Source organism: Astatotilapia calliptera, chromosome 12 (genome assembly GCF_900246225.1).
Source record: "Astatotilapia calliptera chromosome 12, fAstCal1.2, whole genome shotgun sequence".
Classification (NCBI taxonomy): Eukaryota; Metazoa; Chordata; class Actinopteri; order Cichliformes; family Cichlidae; genus Astatotilapia; species Astatotilapia calliptera.
Window position 1 is genome coordinate 7,763,778 of NC_039313.1, and position 22,948 is coordinate 7,786,725.

Genomic DNA, 22,948 nt, shown 5'->3' on the forward strand with positions numbered 1-22,948 from the left:
CATAAACATGACACGCAAATTATGCTCGAACTTCCTGAACAGACACCCATTGATTTTAATCTACTGCTGCTACTTGCCTGTGTTTACATGTGTTGCCTGCGCTTGCTGCTCCGCTTCAATGGCCAGTGGATGCATCGACAGTAGACTCATCTATGAGACACTCATCTTGAAATACATACGAATTGTTCTGTAACTCTAATTTTCCTCTCTATTGAAACACTACTCAATTATCACTAAAGGTCACCAGTTAACATTCCAGGTAACCTGGAAATCTGTCCTCCGCACATTGGCCTAACTACTGATTAGGGGAATAGCAGGGATCATTCTTCTTTCTGCTATTTTTTGGTGCTTGAACTACTGATGTGATTAGCTGACATTAAGATCTGATAGTTTAACCTGGAATGTCTTCAGGAACGGTTCTCCAGGTTTGTTCAAGGACACTGAAAGCTCTTCTTTGGATATTGTTCCTTTTGTTCAATTTTCTCTTAAAATGATCCCACACTGCCTTAACAATGTTCCAGTAAGGCCAATCCATGGCTGACATTATTCCATTGTGCACTTCTAAGTATGCTTGGACAGGCGGTGTTTGGGATCACTATCATGGTGAAGATGGTAAATCAAAATCAGACGGCATTTGTCTGCATTCATATTTTCATCAACACCACTGGCTGAAATATAGCTCCAAACCATGACAGAGCCTCCACTGTGTTTTACAGATGGCTGGATATTAAAAGGAGAATGATTTGAATTTGGATTTATAATGACATAAGATGCGTTGCCACTGAATTTCCAGTTCTCGTGTAATTCTGTATACCTTCCTGTTTTCAATGGCTTCTTAAAGCCACCTTTCTACTGAGACCATTTCTAATGAGGCTTCAGTGAACAACAGTTGCATCAACTGAAGGGCCACATGTGTCAGGTTTTTGCTGTTCCACTGTACTGTACATTCCTGCAAGATTGAAGATACATAATTACAGTTAAGTTGTTTTTTTTACACTCTTATAACTCTGCATTACATCAGATATTGTGGATTTTTTTTAACCATAATAAAAAAAATCTGAAGGCTGAGCCATCTTGACAGATCAGAACAATAACGGTGGATCTACAGTAATATTAAATAATTCATGGCCAATGCTGTCAAACAGCAGTGCTGACAGCATCACTCTCTTTCATAGCATAACATAAAACATACATTGCAGAATTTTCCACCAGGTTCTGTGACCACCAGAAGGCCAAAGTGCAGCTGTTTCCTCATTCACAGGGAGCCAGAACAAAAACACAGAAAATCATTCATCTGCATCTTGTTGTGCCGACATGACAAGTGACATCACAGCCAGTGTTTCTGTTTATCTGGTCTCACTGTGCTCTTCTAAAGGCGTTCTGTTTTCTGTGTTTTAACTAATGTGACTGTGTTATTGTTGAAAACTTAATGTTAGTAAATATGTCTTGTTGCCAGCCATCAAAATGTTAAAATTATTTTTTAAAGACTTTTTACAACCAGGTTCATCAAAATCATGGACAATTAAAGCAATCAAAGCAAGGTGCAGTCTCCAGGCCCACACAGACGTCACTTACCTTAAGTCTCCCTGCAAGATCAACTTTTCTCCAGTCGCAACAAGAATTTTGAAAACATAAAAACATATGATAACCTCTTATTCCTATAGGGTATCATTAATGCCATCACTATAAATTAAAAAGGATGTTTCTCCTCATATATAAAGAGCATTTCTATATTCAAACGACAAGAGACGAGAAACAGAAAAAAAATGTTTGTCAGAAGCTTTCTACCGGTCAGATAGCAGCTCCACCATTTTTACGATTTTTTAACAATGTAATGTTTACTTACTGTGGAATTGTACTCAGTTGGAGTTCAGTCCCTGTCTAGACTTAAAGGCTCTCTGCCTTCCTTGTTAAGGAACTTTATTAAGGGGTTTAAAGTGACGTTAGCTAAGTACATCAAAAATAATCTGATTATCTGCAATGAAATTACAGGAAATCTCTAAACGTCTGCTTTGAGGAAAAAACATCATGATGACAAATAAATGAAATGTCTTCTCAAAAACAAAAATCACAATTCAGTTCCCCTAAATAACACCAGTTAATGTTATTGCATTTACTCTGTTGAACACAGGCAACAATATACAGAACTTTTTGTATATAGTTAGTAAAAAGATTAAGAGATTCAAGATCAAACTCATAGAAAGAAGGACTGAGAGAAAAAGGCAGAACAGCATGAACTACACAGGCACAGCAACATGCTAATAGCAGAGAGATGTCAAATATGACATGTGTATGTTTCTGATATTTTGATTCAAACTTAACAAAGCTATGGGCTGGCTTGGAGGATGACTTGTTTTAATGAACAAGTTAATGAGGTTGAAACTCCCACCAGGCTTTGATACTTCGGGAAAAGGATTAATAAGACCCCGACGATTTCAGAAATGGCACCTACTGGATTTAATTGGCCCCTTTTATGTCAAAAACTGTGAGCTTGTGATTTTGCCCCATCTGTTTGGGCTTGTTTAGGATCTATAATAAATTACAAAAATAAAGATTTATTGTTCAAATCACTGATTAAGTCTAATGCTATTTTCATCCCATAGCAGTCCACAGACAGAAGGGAAATAACAAACAAGAGACGGCTACAAGCCACAAACAGCTGTTTCCCTGGTGATTTTGAGCAATTGTCACAAATGCTGTGATTTAAATAAACGATGCTTTGTTTTCGATGCTTACTATCAATCTGGGTAGCTCGAATTTTCTTTCCAGCAAGGTAGTAGCTGCAATGCACTTCAAACAGTGCTTTCTCCAAATGTACAAATCGTTATTACGGCACTCGGCATCACCTGGTAATTGTCAGTGGCGTCCCCAAGGAGCCCACCAAAGGTGATGGCATTGGTGATGCAGCCTAAGTAGATGAAAAGCACAGCGGAGATGGACTGAATGTGGAACCCTTCGTAGAAATCACTAGGGAACCATGGCAATTTCCTCTTTATGTCCAAGTACAAACCCCCACAGAACCTGTTGCACAACAACAACCGACACAGTTGGTTAGGATGCTTCACACACTCCGCCTCTCAGCATGTCACAGTATTTTCTCTGAAGCAAGAAAGCAGAGACTATATCCATGAATCACTTACACAGTGATTTGACATCTATACTTGTAGGCAGGAGAGGTCACTGCTTTCGCTTTTAAGTCTATTTTCTCCAAGTTTAAAAAGTCACTTCTGTGCTTTGACTTTGACAAAGTGTAAGCACTACTTACCACTGAAACCTACTCTCTCAGGCTATCATTGGCAAATTGGATTTGGATAAAGCCATATTTATCCTTTTATAGAACATTTTCTACTCTGAAACAAAACAAGACAAGGAATGTTCCATTTTCTTTGTTTCTTTCTTTTTGCAGGCACAGCTGAAACTGGCAATCCAATACTGTCCATTTTACATTAGTTTAACTTTTGTACCTACAGCCACGCTACTTATAAGGAAGTATCGGCATTTTTTTAGGACAGGTGTGCTTAAATAACTTGCCCATTCTGCCAAATTTTGATAAGGCCATATTCAAATTCCCAGAGTCTGCTTGTGTTTAGTCTAAACCTCTCAGCAGTTTGCCACGCGGCCCGGGCTGCCTACCGTCCAGTGAATGCCAGCTCCTCTCCAAGCTCATGCTGAACTGGCATCTCCTCGTCTTCTGCCAGGCCTCCACCTCCGCCAGCTGTGCCGTTCATCTGTCCCAGCTCATTTAGGGAAAAGACTGACTTCCTGCAAAGGACACGTACATGTCACACATGTGAGCAAATATGAGATTTAAACTTTTTTCACATATATTTATTCACTCGAATGGTCTGTCTATAAGCTGTTTCAACCTTGCAAACTGGTACTTGCTGACTGAAAGGCACAATTTCACCCTTTCTTTCTGTAACTCGATATTTCGACCTAAAGGATTTTAGTATAGTTTGCAATTGCTCTTGGCACATCGCTCATTGTTCAACTACAGCTTTTTGACCTTTATATGTATTACTCAGGCGGTTAGACATCCCCAACCTTTTGTCAGCCGAGGGAACCTTCTTAGGCGGCTCAATGCGGATTTTGGGATCCCATTCCCCAGGTGGAAGCACAATCACTTCGTCCAGAAACTCATCTATTCCTGCAATAAGATCTTCCCGATCTCTTGCCTTGTAGGCTACGTCACTGAAGAGCTGGGAGGGAGGAAGACAGAGAAATAAAAGAAAAGGTTTTACGCTTTCTCTTGGTAATAGTAATAAGTATGTACTGCCCTAATAAGCTGTGTTTGCCTGTCACCTTTGATGGAGACATATTGAACATTGGTTGTTAAGGCTATATTGACATCTGTCCTCAGCTGGATTCAATTCAAGAATAACTGCCAGTCAGCCACTAATCATGCCCATAGAGATTAGTGTGCACAAGCATTATATGTTTCTAAATAAGGCTGTATCAACAACAGGGGGAAAAAAATCAAGCAGTGGTTCTAATTGGCAGTGAAAATGTTCTAATGGGCACTGGCCCCATTCAGAAATCTTTTACAAATAGTAGATGTGGTACTTTATTGATTTTCTCCATCTAACTACACTTCAAATAACTTGGTTTTGATCTGTAGAACAGTCATTAGATGCGTCAGAGCCCTTTTTCGCGGTGCTGCCATGTTTTTTGGTTGAGTTAAATCAAGCTAATGACTGCACAGGCTATTTTCTACATAGGACAGATGCTTTACAGTTAGTTGTTGGCACATACAGTAGTAAAACAACTTCAAGCAAAAGGACATTTTGCCATTAAGAAGATTACGAAAAATTAGCAATACAGTTTGACTGTAATGCTAATGTTATAGAGTCAATGAATGTGTGTATAACCAGCACTATTGACTCTGTGTAAGAGAACGCTAACATAAGCACAATGACTACATTAACATGCTTAAATCTAGCCGGTGCAGTGGTGTAAATGCTCACCGTCTTAGTTAAACATGCTAATGTTTAGCACCAATCAGAGGTTAATGCTAATGCTAGTTATTATTATTGAGTAAATTCAGTTCTTTACAGCAAATAATAATTATCAACTGCACAAACTGTTCTACTGAAAGGACAGAACATGGTCAAAGTCATCAAAGTTAAGCCTAATAACTGAACATGAGAGCCTGTAGGAGAGAAGCACGGCACTCAAAGAATCCTCAGTAGAAATCTGTTAATATGAGCCAATCATGCTATTGCAATGACGCATACATAGAGTTTCATGACAGCTGCAGCTGTGTGGTGGCAGAGCTGTGTACCCATAGGTGTGAATGTCCAATATCTTGACTGGTACTGTTAAGACATGTATTACTTAACAAATTAAGTTATAAAAATAATTGATGAAACAATTAGTTTAATAAAAAGTTTGGGTTTTTTTTTTTTTTACTAAAGTAGGAATTTGAATGTTTTTACTTAATGGAATATTGTCTGTATTACGGGAAGAGACTGACAGCTGCTGACCTAATCTTGGTTTTTGAACAGGTTTAAATAAAGCGTTACACTTAAACATGTTCTGCTCTTAAATTTGACCAGCACTGCCTTGTCAGTGTGGCACTAGAGGAGAGATTGAACTCCTATTGAGATGCCACATAATAATTGTCAATACTCAATAATAGGTCAGCTTCATATTACCAGCCACAAACCTATAATCATGTTTTAATTGTGGATGGAAAATGTGCTTCTTTTGCACTCGGACTCTTTTAAAATAACAGCCTGTCACTTCCTTACTGTTTGTATCTGCTATTAAAATGACACACAGTAACTTAGTGACACAACACAGAATAACAGCTCAAACTGTTTTCAGGGAAGAGAATACTGCTGCCATTAGAAAACAATTAACGACTCATTATCCAAATAGAAACCCCACTTATAGCTGATGCTTAACAATCAACATCACTTCCAGACGTACTCCAAACATAATGCTGGACATGCCAGTGAACGCTGAACATGTCCTTTAAAGGAACTGTGAAGAATCTTTATATTTATCTTTGCTCAGGTTTCCTGAGAAATGTCAGCGTCAGATTGTCAAGTCTAATGAAGAACGCATGCTATGGAAGGATTTTAACACACAGTGACAGGCACTTACATCATCCACCATTAGAGTTGCTATTGCTCTGCCGATCTCATTATAGGACTTGGCCTTTCCTTGGGGCCCCAGCAGAATAAACAGAAATCTGTAGTGAGGAAACAAATGTGAGGTATGTTCTGGGACTGCAGATGTTTGTTGTTGGTTGGCGGGCAATGACATATTGTAGGGATTTTTACCTGGTGGGAACAGGGACCTCTGTTAGACCTCCTAGAGTTGTAGCTTGGGCCAGGCGAACAAACGCCACAAAAGGTTTGTTGAGGAAGTCTACCTCGCCCACTAAGACATTGGAAGCCTCCGCGTCTCTGGGGATCTTCTTCATGAATTTATTTTTCAACTACAGAAAAAAGGGAGAACGCAGTCCAGCATTATCGTGTCGGCATGGTAGAATATGTGTAATTCCTACATGTTATAGACTTTGCTCTGAGGTATTCATATTTCATTTTACATGTTTAATTGTTTTGTTTTTGCATCTTGTGGCAATCTTCAATTTCCTATACGTATTACTGTCGCGCTCTCATAGTTTAAACTGAACATACAGAAAATAAACTTCTTACAAAATCATTTATGTAACTTTAAAAAATGTATTAGTCTTCTATTCTCTCATGTATGACACCAAATTGAAAATAATATAATAATACTGAACCAGCTGTTTAAGTTTATCTTATAAAGTCATTTTTCAGTTAGGAGGATGTTAAGACAAAGACTGCTGTAACTGAGACGTGTGCTTTTATTGTGACGGTGTTGGTAGGTGTAGTGATTGGATCTACCTACAGGGATCATTAAAGTTTCATTCTGTCATTACAGTCTCTCAAAACCCGGCAGATTAGCCCAGGAGGACGTTTTTTAAATGCAATCCTGTGTAGTTAAGTGGGCATAAAATCCTTAAAGAAATGCACACAAACAATCAGAGAGGGAAAACAATTGCCTGTGACCCGAAATGGTGAACCAGTCTGACCTGTTTGATTACATCTAAAGGTGTGGCAGGAAATTGGACTGATGCACAATAACACAGAGTAGTGGAGAGCCTTTTCAACAACACATAACCCGAATCTGCGGCTCCACGTGAGAGCAAAGCACGTGGACTGATGGACCGACAGTGAAATCCATCTTTTTCTCAGTGCCAGCTCAATATCGACACAGAAAATGTGGCACACACAAGCGCAAATACACACTGTAACAAAATGAACAATCGCTTGTCCGTTGTCACATGCGACCGATGTAGACCTCAAAATAGAATTTGAACAGCTAGCCAAACGATAAGTAGAGCCCTCGGAACCGGACAACCAGTGCTGGCCCCCCTGCCGACTGTCACAGACAAATTTTGTGGCCCACATAGCACCCTTTAAATTCTCATTCATTTCTTTTTTTTTTTTTACACGATCCCTCCCAGTGAATGACACATAATCTGACTTGTCAGTTACAAAGCCCTGTAGCCTAATTGAAGCGACATCAGCACGCCTTTGCAGCGGCACTGGCATGCGTCACCAGGTTTAACTCCCATTACTGCATCAGCTTCACTAATGAGTGAGTTATGTGTTTGCACACTCTCTCTGTCACTTGATGTCACCTCAGCGAGCAGGTGCAATGACAAATTGATGAGCGATGAAGAAACAGCAATTCAATACAATGAAATGCCTTACTGGTAGGCAATCTGTCCAATCATGAAAGGCAACAGAGTGGAAATAAATGTATCCTCCAGAGATTCCCTCAGTGCAGGCAGATAGACATTTGCCAGTAGAAAAGACAGGAACATGAATTTGGTCATTGTCAGGATCAAACCAAAGCCACACAACTATAAAACACACTTTTAAAAAGCCTTACGCATGTGAAGGCTGTATCCCTGACATACTGAATGTAATGAGCTGGTTTCAGTAATAACTCACCTGGTCTGTGCTTGGAGTGTCCGCAATATCATTCATACTCCTGCTCTGGGCGTGACCTGCGAGGTTGGGACAGTTATACAGTTATTACTCTTTATATCCACCTACTTGGAATCATTTCAGGCCTGAAATTGATAACTGGCACATAAATTCTATGAGATAAAGCTATTGGGTAAATCTTCACAGTCTAATGCACTACAGATGCCATAAAGTCTTATTTTATGATGTTCATGCATTTTGGAAGTAAGGACAGAAAGTATGTTTTTAGTTTTGTCACAGTTAGTGGTGAGGTTGTAAAGGCTGTAGTATATTGTATATAGTATAGAGCAGGGGTGGCCAGCTCTAGGCCTCGAGAGACGGTGTCCTGCAGGTTTTAGATAACACCCTGGGTCAACACACCTGAATCAAATAATTAGTTCATTACCAGGCCTCTGGAGAACTTCAAAAAATGTTGAGGAGATAATGTAGCCATTTAAATCAGCTGTGATGGATCAAGGACACATCTAAAACCTGCAGGACACCGGCTCTCGAGTCCTGGAGTTGGCCACCTCTGGTATAGAGTGTATTGCAAAGTTGTAGATCATTGTAATGTATTTGGAGATCATCATTTTAAATCAGGAAACAGTTTGTCTTTTGTATTTTTTGTTCTTTTGGTGCTACTTTTCCCATTTCCTTCACTTTCAGTTTAACCACACTGGGTGTAACTTGTAGGATGATGTAAGTCTTGGAAATCAATCTTTAAAAATTCAAAAGTATTTTATGATATATATATATATATATATATATATATATATATATATATATATACTGAATACTTCAGCAGCCATAATTCTTGTCATTAGAGGTGGGAATCCAGGGGCTCAATACTATTACGATATACATTCACTACACTGAAGGATAATTATCTATGGTGCACTATGTGATATCCATGTAACTGAAAAAGTAAAAATACCTCTAAAAATCCAAAGAGCTGTCATTTATTGACAGTACTTTTGTGTCAGCATGTGTGTGCATTTTACTGATCAATGAAATAATGCGTCATTTCAGTTCATTGCTTTCTGACCTGCTTTCCCCTCCTGTCCACCATTTTCCCCATCATCTCAGTTTCATCTACACTATATTGTCAATCTCATTCTCTTATGAATGCCACCATATGATGTCATTGTCACGGCGGGGTGCGCCGATAAGTTTAGTTTACAGGACCCAGAAGCAGACACTGAAAGACGCTGAAATGAAAACTAAGAAAACTGTGAACACTCAGAAACTAAAGAACTAAGAAACTCAGTGAAAATACTATGACAAAACTATGACAAAACACTATGGGGATGCAAACAGACAACCTGACAACGAAACATAGAAAACAGAGGACTTAAATACACACATGAGGTGATCAGGGGAAGTCGAGACACATGAGGAAACAGCTGACAAGGATGAACATAACCATGCACAGGAAATGTAAACTCAAACACAATGACATGAAAACTGGACTTTCAAAATAAACAGGAGAACATGATGAGGCAGACCAAACAACATTGACACATGAGACATGAAACACAAAGGGCAGGTGGGACCAAAACCCAGGGAAAGGGGAAATGAGGGGATCCAATAACAGCACTAAGGCTGAACCACTTAGGGGTTTTTTGGGAGCTAGATGAGCTAAACCCAAACGATAAATGGCAAAACATGAAGCCTCAAGTTCTAACTAATAATACAAAACAAGAACTTAACATTTCCCCATAAATAAACAATATATCATGAACTCAAAATGCTGGGTCACAGACCCAGCCCATGACAGTCATGAAGTAGTCACTCTTAATGTCTATTTTTTCCCGTCCTTATTTATGCTCAAGAATCACTAAAGAGCAAATTTTCCATGTGTTAGAATGAAAATCCAGAATTAGGAGAGATGGCTTTGACAAATCAGTATCCTCTGAGTACATAAATGTGCTCAGAGGATACTGATTGGTCTGTAAATATGAGCTAACAATCTGAGCTTGGTGTCCTGAATTTATTTATTCAGTCTTCACATATGCAGAAATGTTAAACAGCAATCTACAAGTGAAACTATAATGTGTTATTTGGAGATTGTAGGATGATACAATTATGGTTATATAGGCTTTGACTCTTCACAGTGCTCTTAAAACAAGGAAAAATATAATGACTTTTATTTTGAAAAACATCAACCGGCTTCACAAGCCAAAACCTGACACTCACGCAGGCGGCCATAGTTGGCTGCTGGCTGCTGCTTTATTCGGAGGTCCTCTGTGGACCTGTTGAAGTTGGCCATTTGCCCCGGACCTGTTCCACCTCGGGGTCCAACATTCCGATCTGCCATGGGAAGGGAAGCAGGAAGAGAAACACAACAGAATCAGTGATTGGAGGTGATGCTTTATGATTTCTTGAACACCATGTGTCCTGTCTTGATGATATGTGAAAATGCTACAGTGGTAATTAACTCATCAAACATTAATACGTCCCCTGTGGAGGATATGAGCCTTGTTGACTCAAGAGTGTTCATTCATTCAGTGAGTGAGTTAAATATATGCATAATTCATTTCTCAGTAGCATCAAAATTACATGTCAGCCCAGAATGAAGCCAAGCCTCCTGACCCAGTATGAACCTTCCAGATCCCTCTTTTATCAGTTCCCAGAGTCAGAACCAGACACGGAGAAGCTGCATTCAGCTTTTATGCTCCATATATCTGGAACAAACTCCCAGAAAGCCTCAGATCAGCTGAAACACTCAGTTCATTTAAATCTAGGTTGAAGACTCACCTGTTCTCAGCTGCATTTGAATAAAGAACCAAATCCACACTTTTAAGCTTAAATTTCAAAACTAACATTTTAACTACTGATTTTATCTACTGTTCTGATTTTACCTGTTTTGATTTTATATAGTTTTGTTTGTTTGTTTGTTAATTAGTTAGTTAGTTAGTTTGCTTGTTTTAATCAATTTTAAATCATGCTTTTTATTTGTTTTTGTTTCTAATGTCTCTGTAAAGCACTTTGAATCACATTGTTGTTGAATTGTGCTATACAAATAAACTTGCCTTGCCTTGCCCTTGCCAACGACAAAGAAAAAGAATTGCTATAATTAGGGATTCACAGTGTTGTTTCATGTGATGGCATTTCATAATGCTAGCTCTCCAACAATGTGTTTAATATTATCAGTCAGGGGAAACTCAAGCTGATGTAATACTTTGGCAGGTCAACTACCTGTTATCCTGTAGACTAGGAATGAGCAATCAATTTTCCCAATGAGCCACAATTATGGCCAAATTATAACATCTACTCTTACTAGTAGTCGTTTATAATGAGATAAAATTAACACTGAGCAGAAATTAGTTCAGCTTACTGCTGCGCCTCTCCCCAACAGTCTCGGTTCATCATGTGGTCCCTTGAGAAAGTTAATCACCCACCCCTGCTATACTTAGAATATTGGTCTCTCATGGATTATTCACACAGAGCTACACAGGGCAGGTCAATCTGTGTCACAAGTTGGGTCACTCACTGGTAGAAGAGCTGGACTTGCCAATGTCAGCTAAGGAACGGTGGATCGGTTTCTTGGTCTGGTGTCGATGCTTCCTCAGCAGGACAAAACTGATCTTTTCTCTGAGATCATGAGATATCATGCCTTCCTCTATCTGTCTCTCAATGATGTCATCTAGAAAAGAGACACAAAATTTCACATCTTAAGAGTTCCTAACTGGAAGTTAGAGTTGAAAAAGAGTTTCATAACACTGACTGTAGTCTGCTATCGTGTAATATAATGAATGCTTTGCATATACTGATGATAAGTATAAATTTCTGTGTAAATTATACGTCTATGGTTCTGTTATGCTGTCTACATCCACATCTAAAATGGTCTAACTTGTTATTTGAAATGGCAACTTGTTGTTCAGTGTAAAAAAATGACGCAGTCTCATTTGCCCCTGAGACTGGCTCATGCCACTTAGGAACAACGGGTTGTGCTTGTGCCTATCAAAGTGGTATGACTGTACACTATTATCATTTGCATGTTCTCTTAGGAGTCTGACCAGTGGCCACCAAACAACTATTAGTTGTTTGGTAAAATTTTAAGCATGATTGCCAGCAGAAATGTACTCTTATTACCATATGGCCATGTTTTAAATCTATCATTTGAGCTTTATAAACAGTAAGGAAATGTTTAATTGTCAATAAAAAAGCTATTTATAGTTACACAAAAAGCTTACAATAATGTGACTCCTTATGGTGGGCTTCTACATGGTAGTCATGCACGCACAAGTGAATTTTGCGAATGAGTGACCAAAAAAAATTGGCTCTTAATTAACAAGACGTCAGCTTCTGTGCCACCCAAATTAAACCAATGGTCTCAGCCTGATCAACCCTATAAAAATTGTCTGACTCTGCAGTTGCATAAAAGTTCAATTAAATGAACAGCAGGATGCTTTTTATCATAGTGAGAGAAAGGCTGACAGCTATTGTGCATGAACAAGGAGATCACATTAATTAAAGATTATATTCATACAAAGCAGAAGACAAGAACGAATTAGTCAAAATCATTCACCGTTTGCTCATTTTAAAAATCACAGTGTGCTAAAAAGCACACAAACCTGCTGCATTTGAGCTCTAGACAGAAAACCCAGATATATTAATAGCACCTTGGAAGGAAGTGAAGTAATCATTTCAGAACAAGATCAAATCACATTTAAAGAGGACAGGACAGCACAATGGACCAGCGCCACTGTGATTCAGGGTCAAGTGTGCTACTGCCTTCACCACCACTGACAAGACATTTTTATCTATCTGTGTGGGTAATTTAAGGTTATGTCTTGGGGAATACAGAGATAAAATATTGTGAAATGACACAAGGACAGCTTAAAATGAATTTGTATGAGACGCAAAATAAAAAATGGTGTCATGTGAATTTGTTGTCTTCTGTTGGTCCAGATCACACAAATTGATACAAGAAGAAAGATTTTGGCCAGTAATGTGTTTAAAATTTCAGAAACACACCAACTGTTCTCTTTAACACAGAAAATGGTAAAGAAAAAATATTCAGGAAACTACGATTTCTATGCTGTACTGTGCAATAATCTTGAGTGGGCACTTCTTTACATTTTGCTTCAGAGAAGCCAGACTGTTTTACTTGGTTACTTCTTCCTTTAATTTTAAAATTGTCTTGGGCAATAGTTCTCTGTTTTTTCCCTTCAACCATTGTCTGCTTTTTCACTCATTTTCAGCCCAGTCTATGTATCTGACCATTTTAACAAGAATGTTTTTTTTCTTAGCTAAGTCATCTAACACTTAATTTTGAATTCAGGCATAAAAAAGACTTCACTAATAGTTAGGTAACAGACCTAACTCAAGGGATGAATCTATGTTTGTTACTAGCAGCCTGTCACTATTTGTTTGTTCCCATTTCTTTGGTTGAATTTATGAAAAATTCCAAAGCTAAAACAGTTTGACAGGCATAAAATCCAATTTTTGCAAACACAAGGTGAATCCCAAAGAGCTATTAGCTGAAAACATTGTATATATAATAAATATTTGATATTTATTAGCTTTATTACAGTATTTATTCATTTATAGATTATTCTTCTATAAATATATAAAATAAGAAGTTACAGGCCAAAACAACTATCTACAACAGAGCTGAACAGTATCTAAAGTCATGTCCTGAACAAATTGCAATAAATCCAACAAAGACCTGACACAGGAGACACTCAGCTGATAGATCTGCAATTCACTGAAGCTTTATCAGAAATGGTCTCAGTGGAAGGGTGATTGACAAGAAGCCATTTTTAACAAATAGAAACAGGGAATAAAGGCTGAGGTATGTCAAGTTACATAAGAAAAATGCAATTTAAAAAATTCTGTTTCAATAAGGAACAATAATAAATGTTTAAACATTCATTATTGTGAAGCATTAACATTGTGGAGGGTCTGTCAGCAAAACTGATGGAATTACAATTAATCAGATTATGATCCACTATGCTATGCTACCTAGAAAGGATGTGATTAGCAGCTGCTTCATTTTCCAGCATGACAATGATCCCCAACACACTGCCAATGCAGTAAAGGCATACTTGAACACAAAAAGACACAACAGAACTTCCTCAGAGTCCTCAACATTACTGAAGCAGTGTGGAATCATCATGACATGTAATGAAACAAAATGCAGCCAACATCCAAAGAGCTTTGGAGTCTACTTCACGAAGCCTGGAGAACTATTCCCAGAGAATACTTAGAGAAAAGAAAGCTTATCTAAATTCAGGCTATGTAGAAGGATAAAGGTACATCTATACTATACAAAATCGTTAAAAATATCAATAACCATCTACAACAAACTACTACTGAGAAAAATGTGACCTGGTTTTGAATATCGGAGCACCACTTTTAAAACAATCTTATCAATCACTTGACCAGCGAGTGGAAAATTAAGGAAATATAAAAAGATCTGATATGTGCTAGAAAATGTTCCTGCAGTTTATTAAGCATTGATTTTTACTGAGAACTGGCAAACAATACATTTACTCATTGATTTTTTTCTTGTCTTTAACTGTATTTTTTTATACTTTATTGACTCCATACTAATGCATTTGTAGCTATACTTTGAGCTTTTGGATATGCAAAAGGGAAAGATGAAAAAGGTCATGATGCAGGGTTATTCATAAAGCAAGGGAAAATGATAAAGCAATTTACAGCTGTAGGTAATGTTACTGTGGCACTAGTTTGTGCTAAAATAATAGTTAAAGGAAGTTATCGGGTGTCAGTATCAACACCAATCTGTTAGTGACTAAGATGGTCATAAGAAGGCTTTCGCCAACCGGTCAGGAAATACACATTTAATGACTGGTGGTTGCCAGGAGATCACTGACCCGTGTCTGGACCTGTGCGTTTGGGGATTAAGCAATTGATCTTACAGGAACTGGCATCAACCTTTACCAACCACATGCCAACTAGTCATGTAATAAATATTTTTTTCTTCCTAACCAGTGGTTGCCAGATGGTTGCAGACCAGTCTCTAGTCTCTAACTCACTTGCCATCACATACATGTGAGTAGTTGTGTGACTGCAAAACCTCAATAAAGAGGGTGTCTATAGAGGGTTAACTAATATATATTTTACAAAAATGTCATAGCAGAGAAAGCCAGGTATAGGTGTTAAAATGAATCACCAATCAGTTTGTTTAGCAAAAGCAACTCAAACAATGTTTCATTTTATAAAGTACAGCTGTTTCATAACTTACTAAAATTACATACTGATATTTTGATATACTTCTATTATTCACGTATTATTAATGTATTTGTTGTTTTATTACTTATGTGGAAATGGAGTATAATATATTTAGCTAACATGATTGTTAGCTTAATTATGTTAGCTAAATGGTTACAAATATAAAATATGTTGCAAAACCCCCCAAAACATAAAAAATACCAAATAGCTAAAGAGCTGCTAGGCTTGCAGCGCACTTATTGAAAACAGTAAATTCTGACTGCTTATTCACACATAAAGACGTGCAGTTATAAATGTGAATATCTCACCAACTATTTGAGGCAGCGAGTAGCCGTCCAAATCCAGCAGCACTGTTCCTGTCTGGAGACATGTCCTGAGCTCAAAAAGACTGTGCAGGGACAGTGTGGACACATGGGGTTTACTCCACCTTTCCCCTCCCTCCTCTACCTTTTCCTCGAACTTCACCCACCTAAAGGCAGCAAGAACATGCAGAGAGACAGAATAGGTGAGAATACAATTTACCTAAAATTTCATGTCTGGGGTGCTGATTAATGGTTAATGCAGAGACTAGTGTTCAAATCCTACTTGAGGCCAATTACTACATGACATTACTCTGGTTTTTCCCCAGCGTTCCTGTCTTCTCTCCACCATCAAATAACAACAAAAGGCTAAAAAAGCCCAAAACAATTATTAAAAAAGAAAGAAAGAAAGAAAAAAAGAAAGAAAGAGAAAGAAAGAAAAGAAAGAAAACTCAACAGGGCCACTGCTTAGTATATGTCATTGGTTTTTGCAAGTTATTTTCATTTAGCAGGAGTCTCTCGGAGCAGTACTAACTACTTAAGTAATAATCAGTACTGAGCAACATCACTATCCTAGATCCAAGCCTCTATTTGCTTAACGCTGTTATTAGTGCTATAAATTTATAGAACACCATTAGTCTGATTTTTTAGCAGCTCACACCGTACACTTCATTACAAGGGCTCATGGTGTCCTTGATAACAATATTTTACTGCCTTAATTAGCATAATCATTTCTGATGAGTTACCGTATTTAAGATATGTCGCTCTGATTAGCATACTCTTTTCAGATATGCTGACCTAATATTGAAATGCTTTTTAACATTTAATAGGTAGAGCAGTAGTACTACCAATTACAGATACCAGTTTCTTTTTGGTGACTCTATAATGTAATTTTGAGAAGTTGAAATTCTAATTGAATGTGATTCTAAGCAGAATGCAAATACAGCAAGATGACTTCTGTGAATATTCTAATTAGTACATAAAATTCCCATTCCTTATTGTTAGCAATACTTCTTCCCTGTCCAGATTAGTTCTTTCTGTATCTTGCCCCACATGAGACCTAAAAGCAGCTTCAATCATCATAGATCAGCGGTCCCCAACCCCCGGGCCACGGACCGGTACCTGTTCGTGAGTCGTTTGGTACCGGGCTGCGAGACTTGAGACTCGGGTGTGAAATTTATGGTTTTCGGGGTTTTTATCGGTTTTTAGCGTTATTTTGTTATCGTTTTTTTCATTAACTAGGTTTTCCTGGGTCTTTTCACGTGTGTTATGAATAAATCTTCTTTTTTCGGTCCCGGTACTCGTTTTATTTTGTTGTATTTATCCGCAACACATTAAAGGCCGGTCCGTGAAAATATTGTCGGGCACAAACTTGTCCGTGGCGCAAAAAGGTTGGGGACCGCTGTCATAGATGATCTGAGAAGCATGTAAAGGTGTGTTTGGGCTGAGATTTAACAAGGACTCTAAAAAATGATCTTTTATTTGTTTGTGATTGTGAGTCGATGCACAGCAGACTACTGGTTAAACAGGAGACACAAACAGGTTACTGGCTGCTGGTTTCCTCCCAGATATAACTGAATGAATTTAAAAACCATATGTCAATCATGATCATGTTATAGCTTCATTCTGGGACATATGAAATACAAAAATTAAGGCTGTTTTGTAAATCTTGATCATATTAAGTTTTTTTTAAAAAGGATAAATACTTAGGGTATGCTCATTGGTTTCACCACTAGAATCTCCTTGTCACAAAGTTCTTCTAAAACCAAAATCTTGAGGCGTCAAAATAGGACATCACATATCAACAGTTGATGTCACCGTAGCTAAATCCATGTTTCACACAGTGTTCCAGACTAACACGACTGCATTTTTGCTATTTGTAGCCACTAAACTGGAGAATCTCTTCTTTGACATTTATTCACTACAGCACATTTAAATTTGGTCTGTGACATTTGTGCAAGATTTGCAATGCAAAGATATTAAGATTTTGACTTTTGTGTTGAACACTGCTGCCATAATATTGGAGTAACATAAAAAATAAGTTGTTATAACATAAACGTTCCCATATATTCATTGCAACCATATATGATTGATAAGTCACGACCTAATCAAGCATATATGGAAACTACATGCTTCCAGTCCATGAAATTTCCATAGTGTGCTCTAACCATGATACACAGACTCATGCACTAGATGTTCTCTAACAACAGATAGTGGACAATGGAAGTGATATATAACTCCTTTGTCTAATGCAAACCTGCAGTAAAAACTCCTAAGAGCCTGGTCTGGCATAAAGGTGCACAGGCCCAATCATGCTTTACTTTACTGATGATTTACCTGACACCTTAGCAAGCACAATTTAGAAAGCACAATATGCAATTTAAACCACCTCCATGAACAAGAACGGCAATTTTATGCGAACCCAGAGAGCTGTGTTCAAGAAGGTAAATTCAATCATGATTTCAACATATTTTCTTTTCCAGTTTTCTAATTTTGAAATGTTGTTCCTCTGAAATTCCATCCCAACAAAATTCTAGTGCTGAATACACTTTAAACAAGCTATAAACCATGCAGCTGGAAAATTGTCCTTCATTTTATGTCGCAGTCGCTTTTTTTTTTTTTTTTACAAGAAGACATTCTAAACCAGCCAACCAGGAAAAGCACACAATTTGTTTTATATTTTCCCTCTGTTGTCTGTTTGAGTGTCATCCACCTGGCAGACTCCTTCCACTCTAGCTCGTCTCCTTCTCTCTGTAGTGTGTCCATCTCAGTGAAGAGCGTTGGTGTCGGCATGTCATCGTCTTCATTTAGGATGTAACGTAGCCGCTCTGCCGCTGGAGACACTTGATGGAAGGAAAGGATGTTTTCGACATTATTAGAATTTGTATTTGCTTTAAAATACCCGAGGATCTTGCAAAAAATTCACCTAAAACATGCGACCGTTGTTTTACAGATTTTTTTTTTTGTACCTTTGTTTTGTCTTCATTAAATCTGCTACACAAAGCGAGTTTGTGTGGCTGATTTCTTTACCGCAAAATGACCATCCATAAAAACATGGCATCATTTACAAAAGTAGAACCCTCCATTTAGACTTGCTTTTGTAATCACTTGTTTTACAGTCAAGTTACTGGTTTCAGCTAATACTTAATTACAATCTTTTCCATATTGTCAGTTTCTCTTCCACTGCAGCTACAATAGTGCATTTCCTTAGTAGTTGAATCAAACACTGAAATTGACATTTCAATCTGTAAAGTGCAACCAAAGTTTTCACTTTAAATATTTTAATTGTCACCATATTTTGAGCATAATCATTCTGTTATTTTCATCTGCTGTCCCAGCAGTAATGACTGTCATACTGAAGCCTGGATCACTCAGTGCTGCCTGATTACAGTTAGTCATTCACAACTCTACTGTGCTTCCAATCCATTGTATCATTGTATCTACAGGGAGATTGAGCAGGACTCTGTGTTCATGCGTGGGGTTTTGGGGTAATGAGTTGCCAGCTGTGAATAGGGCTGCAAACCTGTAGACTGTAATTAAAATCAACAAGCTTTGTCTTTTAAACTACCATTGATCAATATTATTGAAGTTTCTATTGATAACTACTACATTTGACTTAAATATCTTTCGGCAGTTTTTTTTCTGAATGGCATGCGATTGTGAAATCAATACTGTAAAATCAAAGAATGCATTCTACCCTCCAACATTTGCTGTTTGATGTAGAGTACGACTTCCTTAATTCTAAGTAATGGATTACTATTTTCTCTCATTGTTTTGTTGTACGTCTTTGTCCATGTTCTTGTCCTCCAGCTGACCACCATGTACAGAGGTGGCACGTGGATTCCAAAAGGTTGTGTTGATGTAAGCATACAATCAAGGCAAAGTAAACACCTCTGCTGCCTTTCCACTGATGGCACCATACTGATTTAAGAGAGTGGGCAACTTTCCTGGAAAAAGTTTTGAAAGCCACAACAGCAGTGTTCTGCCAAACTACTTATTACTCAAACCTGAAACAGAAGGTAGCCACTCTCAGGCTGTGTCTCGGACTCCTGCTGTTCTTTGTTAAAAATGCTGGGAGGAAGCAATATGAAAGGCTATTTTTAAATGTTCAAATAAAAGACACCAATGTGCAGAAAATGAGTTATATATATGAGACGTAACTAAAGCAATTTCTGAAAGAGCACATGAAATTGTTGCACATGAAAGGCTCAGAGAGAGCTGGAGGAGCAGACTGTTATTTCAGCAACAAGGAGCACTCTGGCTTTTCAGGAGTGCTTCTCCTATTAAGCTGGGTCAACTTAAAAGATTAAAAAACAATAAAAACAAAAGGAAAAAAAGGATTGCAACCTGACGACATACAATTGCAAACTGATAGCAGACTGACTCCATGTTATTGTTACATTGTTATAGCCTTCTTGAGACCTGAGGTCACTTTGTAAGTGGCAGCTGATTGTGAATGGTCACAGACCTGGCCTCAGCTTTGAAGCAGTCATTAAAAAAATGAATAGTTCATTGCACATGTTTGCAATGAACGACAATCGGTAATCACTATTTCCCTAGTGGGACTGTAGCATAAGGAAACCTCCAATAAACTTCATGTTTCATGTTAAAAATGTGTTTCTTCAGTGCAAAGGTGACATCAAAGTATGTCACAATGACAACAACAGTCTTGTTTCCCATGATTTAATAAAGCTGTCTCACAAAGGGTGAAAAATGTCGTTTTCATTGATTGGTTAGAGCTGCCTAGAATCATTAAACATCTGACATGAAATTAGTAGACTCCAGCCCTCAACAGAAGAGTTCAGGCTCTTTCTCTTTCAGTGTGACAAAAGCACCTTTCCAGACTGGTGTTTGACAGACAAGACATGTCACAAGTCATGTCATGTCTCTCACCGCTGACTTACTTGTACGGTTGATGTCTTGGAGACTTTGCTCTGCTGAATCCATGAGTCCCTCCTCCATATCTATCTCTGTGTACCGATCATGCTCCTGGTGTCTGTGGTGGCTGTAATGTCTGTCTCTATCCATATCACTACCCTCTTGACTAGAACGCCTTCGCCTGCGTTTACGTCGATATCTTCGAGCTACTGGCACACCAATGTAGATGGACTGATGATCTGTGGACAAATATATACAGTTCTTGGTCATAGATTGGAGAGTTCCAGATATACAGAAGGTGGCAATAATTTTTAAGAACAGGTGTCATTTAGAACAGATTTCTGTAACACAGGCGGTTGCAGTGAATGCTAAATGAACAGCTCTGAATTGGTTGACTGACAGCCAGCAACACTGGCAGATTACCTAATGAGATTTTTCATTAATCCCTCATACTCAGGAGTGTTTTAATGAATGTTAAACTACTATAACGAACAGAATAAATTATGTTTCGCAGCTCTTGTGTGGTTATTAACAACTGCAGCATGTTGCGATTTGTCACTGTTGACACAGAAATAAAGAAAATTAGGCCTATTGACAGTCACAGTCTCGTAGCTTGGCTTGCACAACCTCCATTTTGCAGCAAAATCCTGGATGATGTGAGTTTGATCATCTGCTGGCAATTTGAATAGTGCTGTAAAACTAATTGCACTAACTGCACACACAACTCCAGATGGAATTACTAAACTACAGGGAGACACAAGCCAATATTTGATGTTTGGATAAAGAACCTGCCGAGCTGCTGCTTAGTGTAAAGCTACACAAACATGCATACAACAACTCCCCAAAGACCCCCCAAAATACACACACACACACACTGCTCATTTGCAGCACATTAACAACAGTCACCCACACAGGCTCTCAGAAAAAATTAAAAAGAAATTGAAAATTAGAAGTTAGTGTGATCTGTCATGGTAACATAAAAATCTAAAATGGGTAGAATGGCTTTCCCATTTTTATAAGCTCATGGGGCCAGTGTGTGATAGATCCAATACATGGATAGCACACAGGTACACATACACTCACCCTCCTCATCCTCGTAGCGAAGGTGAGAGACTCCCATCCCTCGGTCTCCATGCTCCATCCTGCTAAAGAGGAAGAGAGAGTGACAAGACACTCTAGGCAGACTGTGTGTGTTTGCTGTGTAATGCACAGTGTAAAAGTGCGCACATATTTATCTCTCGGGTTCCCTTTTTTAATCGAAACCTAAGATGGCACTGTCCCCTCTGTACATATGTGCACGTGTGTTGGCTGTTGCTCCATATCTGAGAACGAAGCCTGCGGCAGCAGCCGAAGCCGCTCCTGTTCACTGACCTGCTTATTGAGTCACTGTGCGGATCAATGGCAAAATAATTAAAGGGTGGCCAAGTCGATAGAATAGAGCATAATTAAAATAAATGAGAGGGTAACACACGTGGCATTGGATGCCACCAGCTGAGCTTAAAGGCAGCTTGTTCCTGTTGGTGGGTGTTAAGGGTGGGCTTTCCTTTATACATTGATGGTATTATTTAAAGTACTCCAGTTGCAGGCTGTGAATGAAATTCAGTAATTACAGAATAATTACAGTTTTCAGCTTCACGGTCAACATTTGTTTGAGGAAACCAATCGGAGATCTCTGTCCAGAAGAGCGCAGTCCTAGGAACAGCTAAGATACTGCGCAGGACCCTCAAGCTCCCAGGCCTCTGGTAGAGGACCTGAGCTTGAAGGATTGACCGCCCACAGGGGCGAGTAGGGAATTTTTATAGTTACAATGTAACAATGTAACTTAATATGAACTTAATATGAAGGCATTGCCCCATTCTTCAGTTTCCTTAAGCTCAATGGAGCAAAGGCTCTTTCAGCATCAACAGATACGTTTGCTGGGTTAATAATATGTTAATATTTTTTTACAGCTGAAAAGAAAACTATTATTAAATAGTATTACTGGTTAAATGTAAAAAATAAAGTAAAATCTACTATCCTAGGAACCTAAACATTAGAGCTGATGCTGTATTAAGACAGCCATAATTACAATTTAAAGTTGAAATAATCAGAAATTTCTAAAGAGAGGGTTGGACGAAGGGAGTTGTGGAAATAAATAGATATTTCTATCCCCCCCATCAAAGCCCCAATCACCAGATGAGAATGGGCATGTGCTTCTTCATCACTAAAACTAAGCTGTTGATGATGTTCGGTTTCCCTCAGTATTCAAAGCCCAGAGGTCTATACCCTCTGCTTAACTCATTATCCAGTGAAGGAATATTATTGATTATTTTTCCAGTGATGGCACAACTATCTTGCTTATTCAAGGTTTAATAGGAAACATACTTATGTATATATTATTCTAGTCATAATAGAGAGTAAAATTAAATAATCTTTCTTGACTGCTTACTGAAAAGGTACTCAGAGCACACATGTATCTACCGGGACTTTGTCCATGACTTAAACCAGACTTCTTGTCCTCAAAAGACAAATACAAATACCTGAAATTAGATTTACATAAATTTAGATTCCTGTTTTACT

General features: G+C 38.2%; 1 protein-coding gene across 4 annotated transcripts in view; it reads right to left on the reverse strand.

Moving 5' to 3' along the window:
• slc4a5a (solute carrier family 4 member 5a) overlaps positions 1 to 22,948 on the reverse strand; it is a 39,630-nt gene that overhangs the window by 15,094 nt on the left and 1,588 nt on the right. For 3 of the 4 annotated variants that reach the window (XM_026186978.1, XM_026186981.1, XM_026186980.1), the window contains exons 2-13: positions 21,473 to 21,534; positions 20,416 to 20,628; positions 18,225 to 18,354; positions 15,521 to 15,681; positions 11,503 to 11,655; positions 10,206 to 10,319; positions 7,995 to 8,050; positions 6,288 to 6,445; positions 6,109 to 6,196; positions 4,045 to 4,199; positions 3,634 to 3,762; positions 2,847 to 3,021 (exon numbers count right to left, since the gene is read on the reverse strand). In XM_026186978.1, coding sequence (XP_026042763.1) covers positions 2,847 to 3,021; positions 3,634 to 3,762; positions 4,045 to 4,199; positions 6,109 to 6,196; positions 6,288 to 6,445; positions 7,995 to 8,050; positions 10,206 to 10,319; positions 11,503 to 11,655; positions 15,521 to 15,681; positions 18,225 to 18,354; positions 20,416 to 20,628; positions 21,473 to 21,530 — 1,590 coding nt within the window. In that variant the 5' untranslated portion in view covers positions 21,531 to 21,534. The remainder of the gene's footprint in view (positions 1 to 2,846; positions 3,022 to 3,633; positions 3,763 to 4,044; positions 4,200 to 6,108; positions 6,197 to 6,287; positions 6,446 to 7,994; positions 8,051 to 10,205; positions 10,320 to 11,502; positions 11,656 to 15,520; positions 15,682 to 18,224; positions 18,355 to 20,415; positions 20,629 to 21,472; positions 21,535 to 22,948) is intronic. The other variant, XM_026186979.1, reaches the window with a different exon arrangement.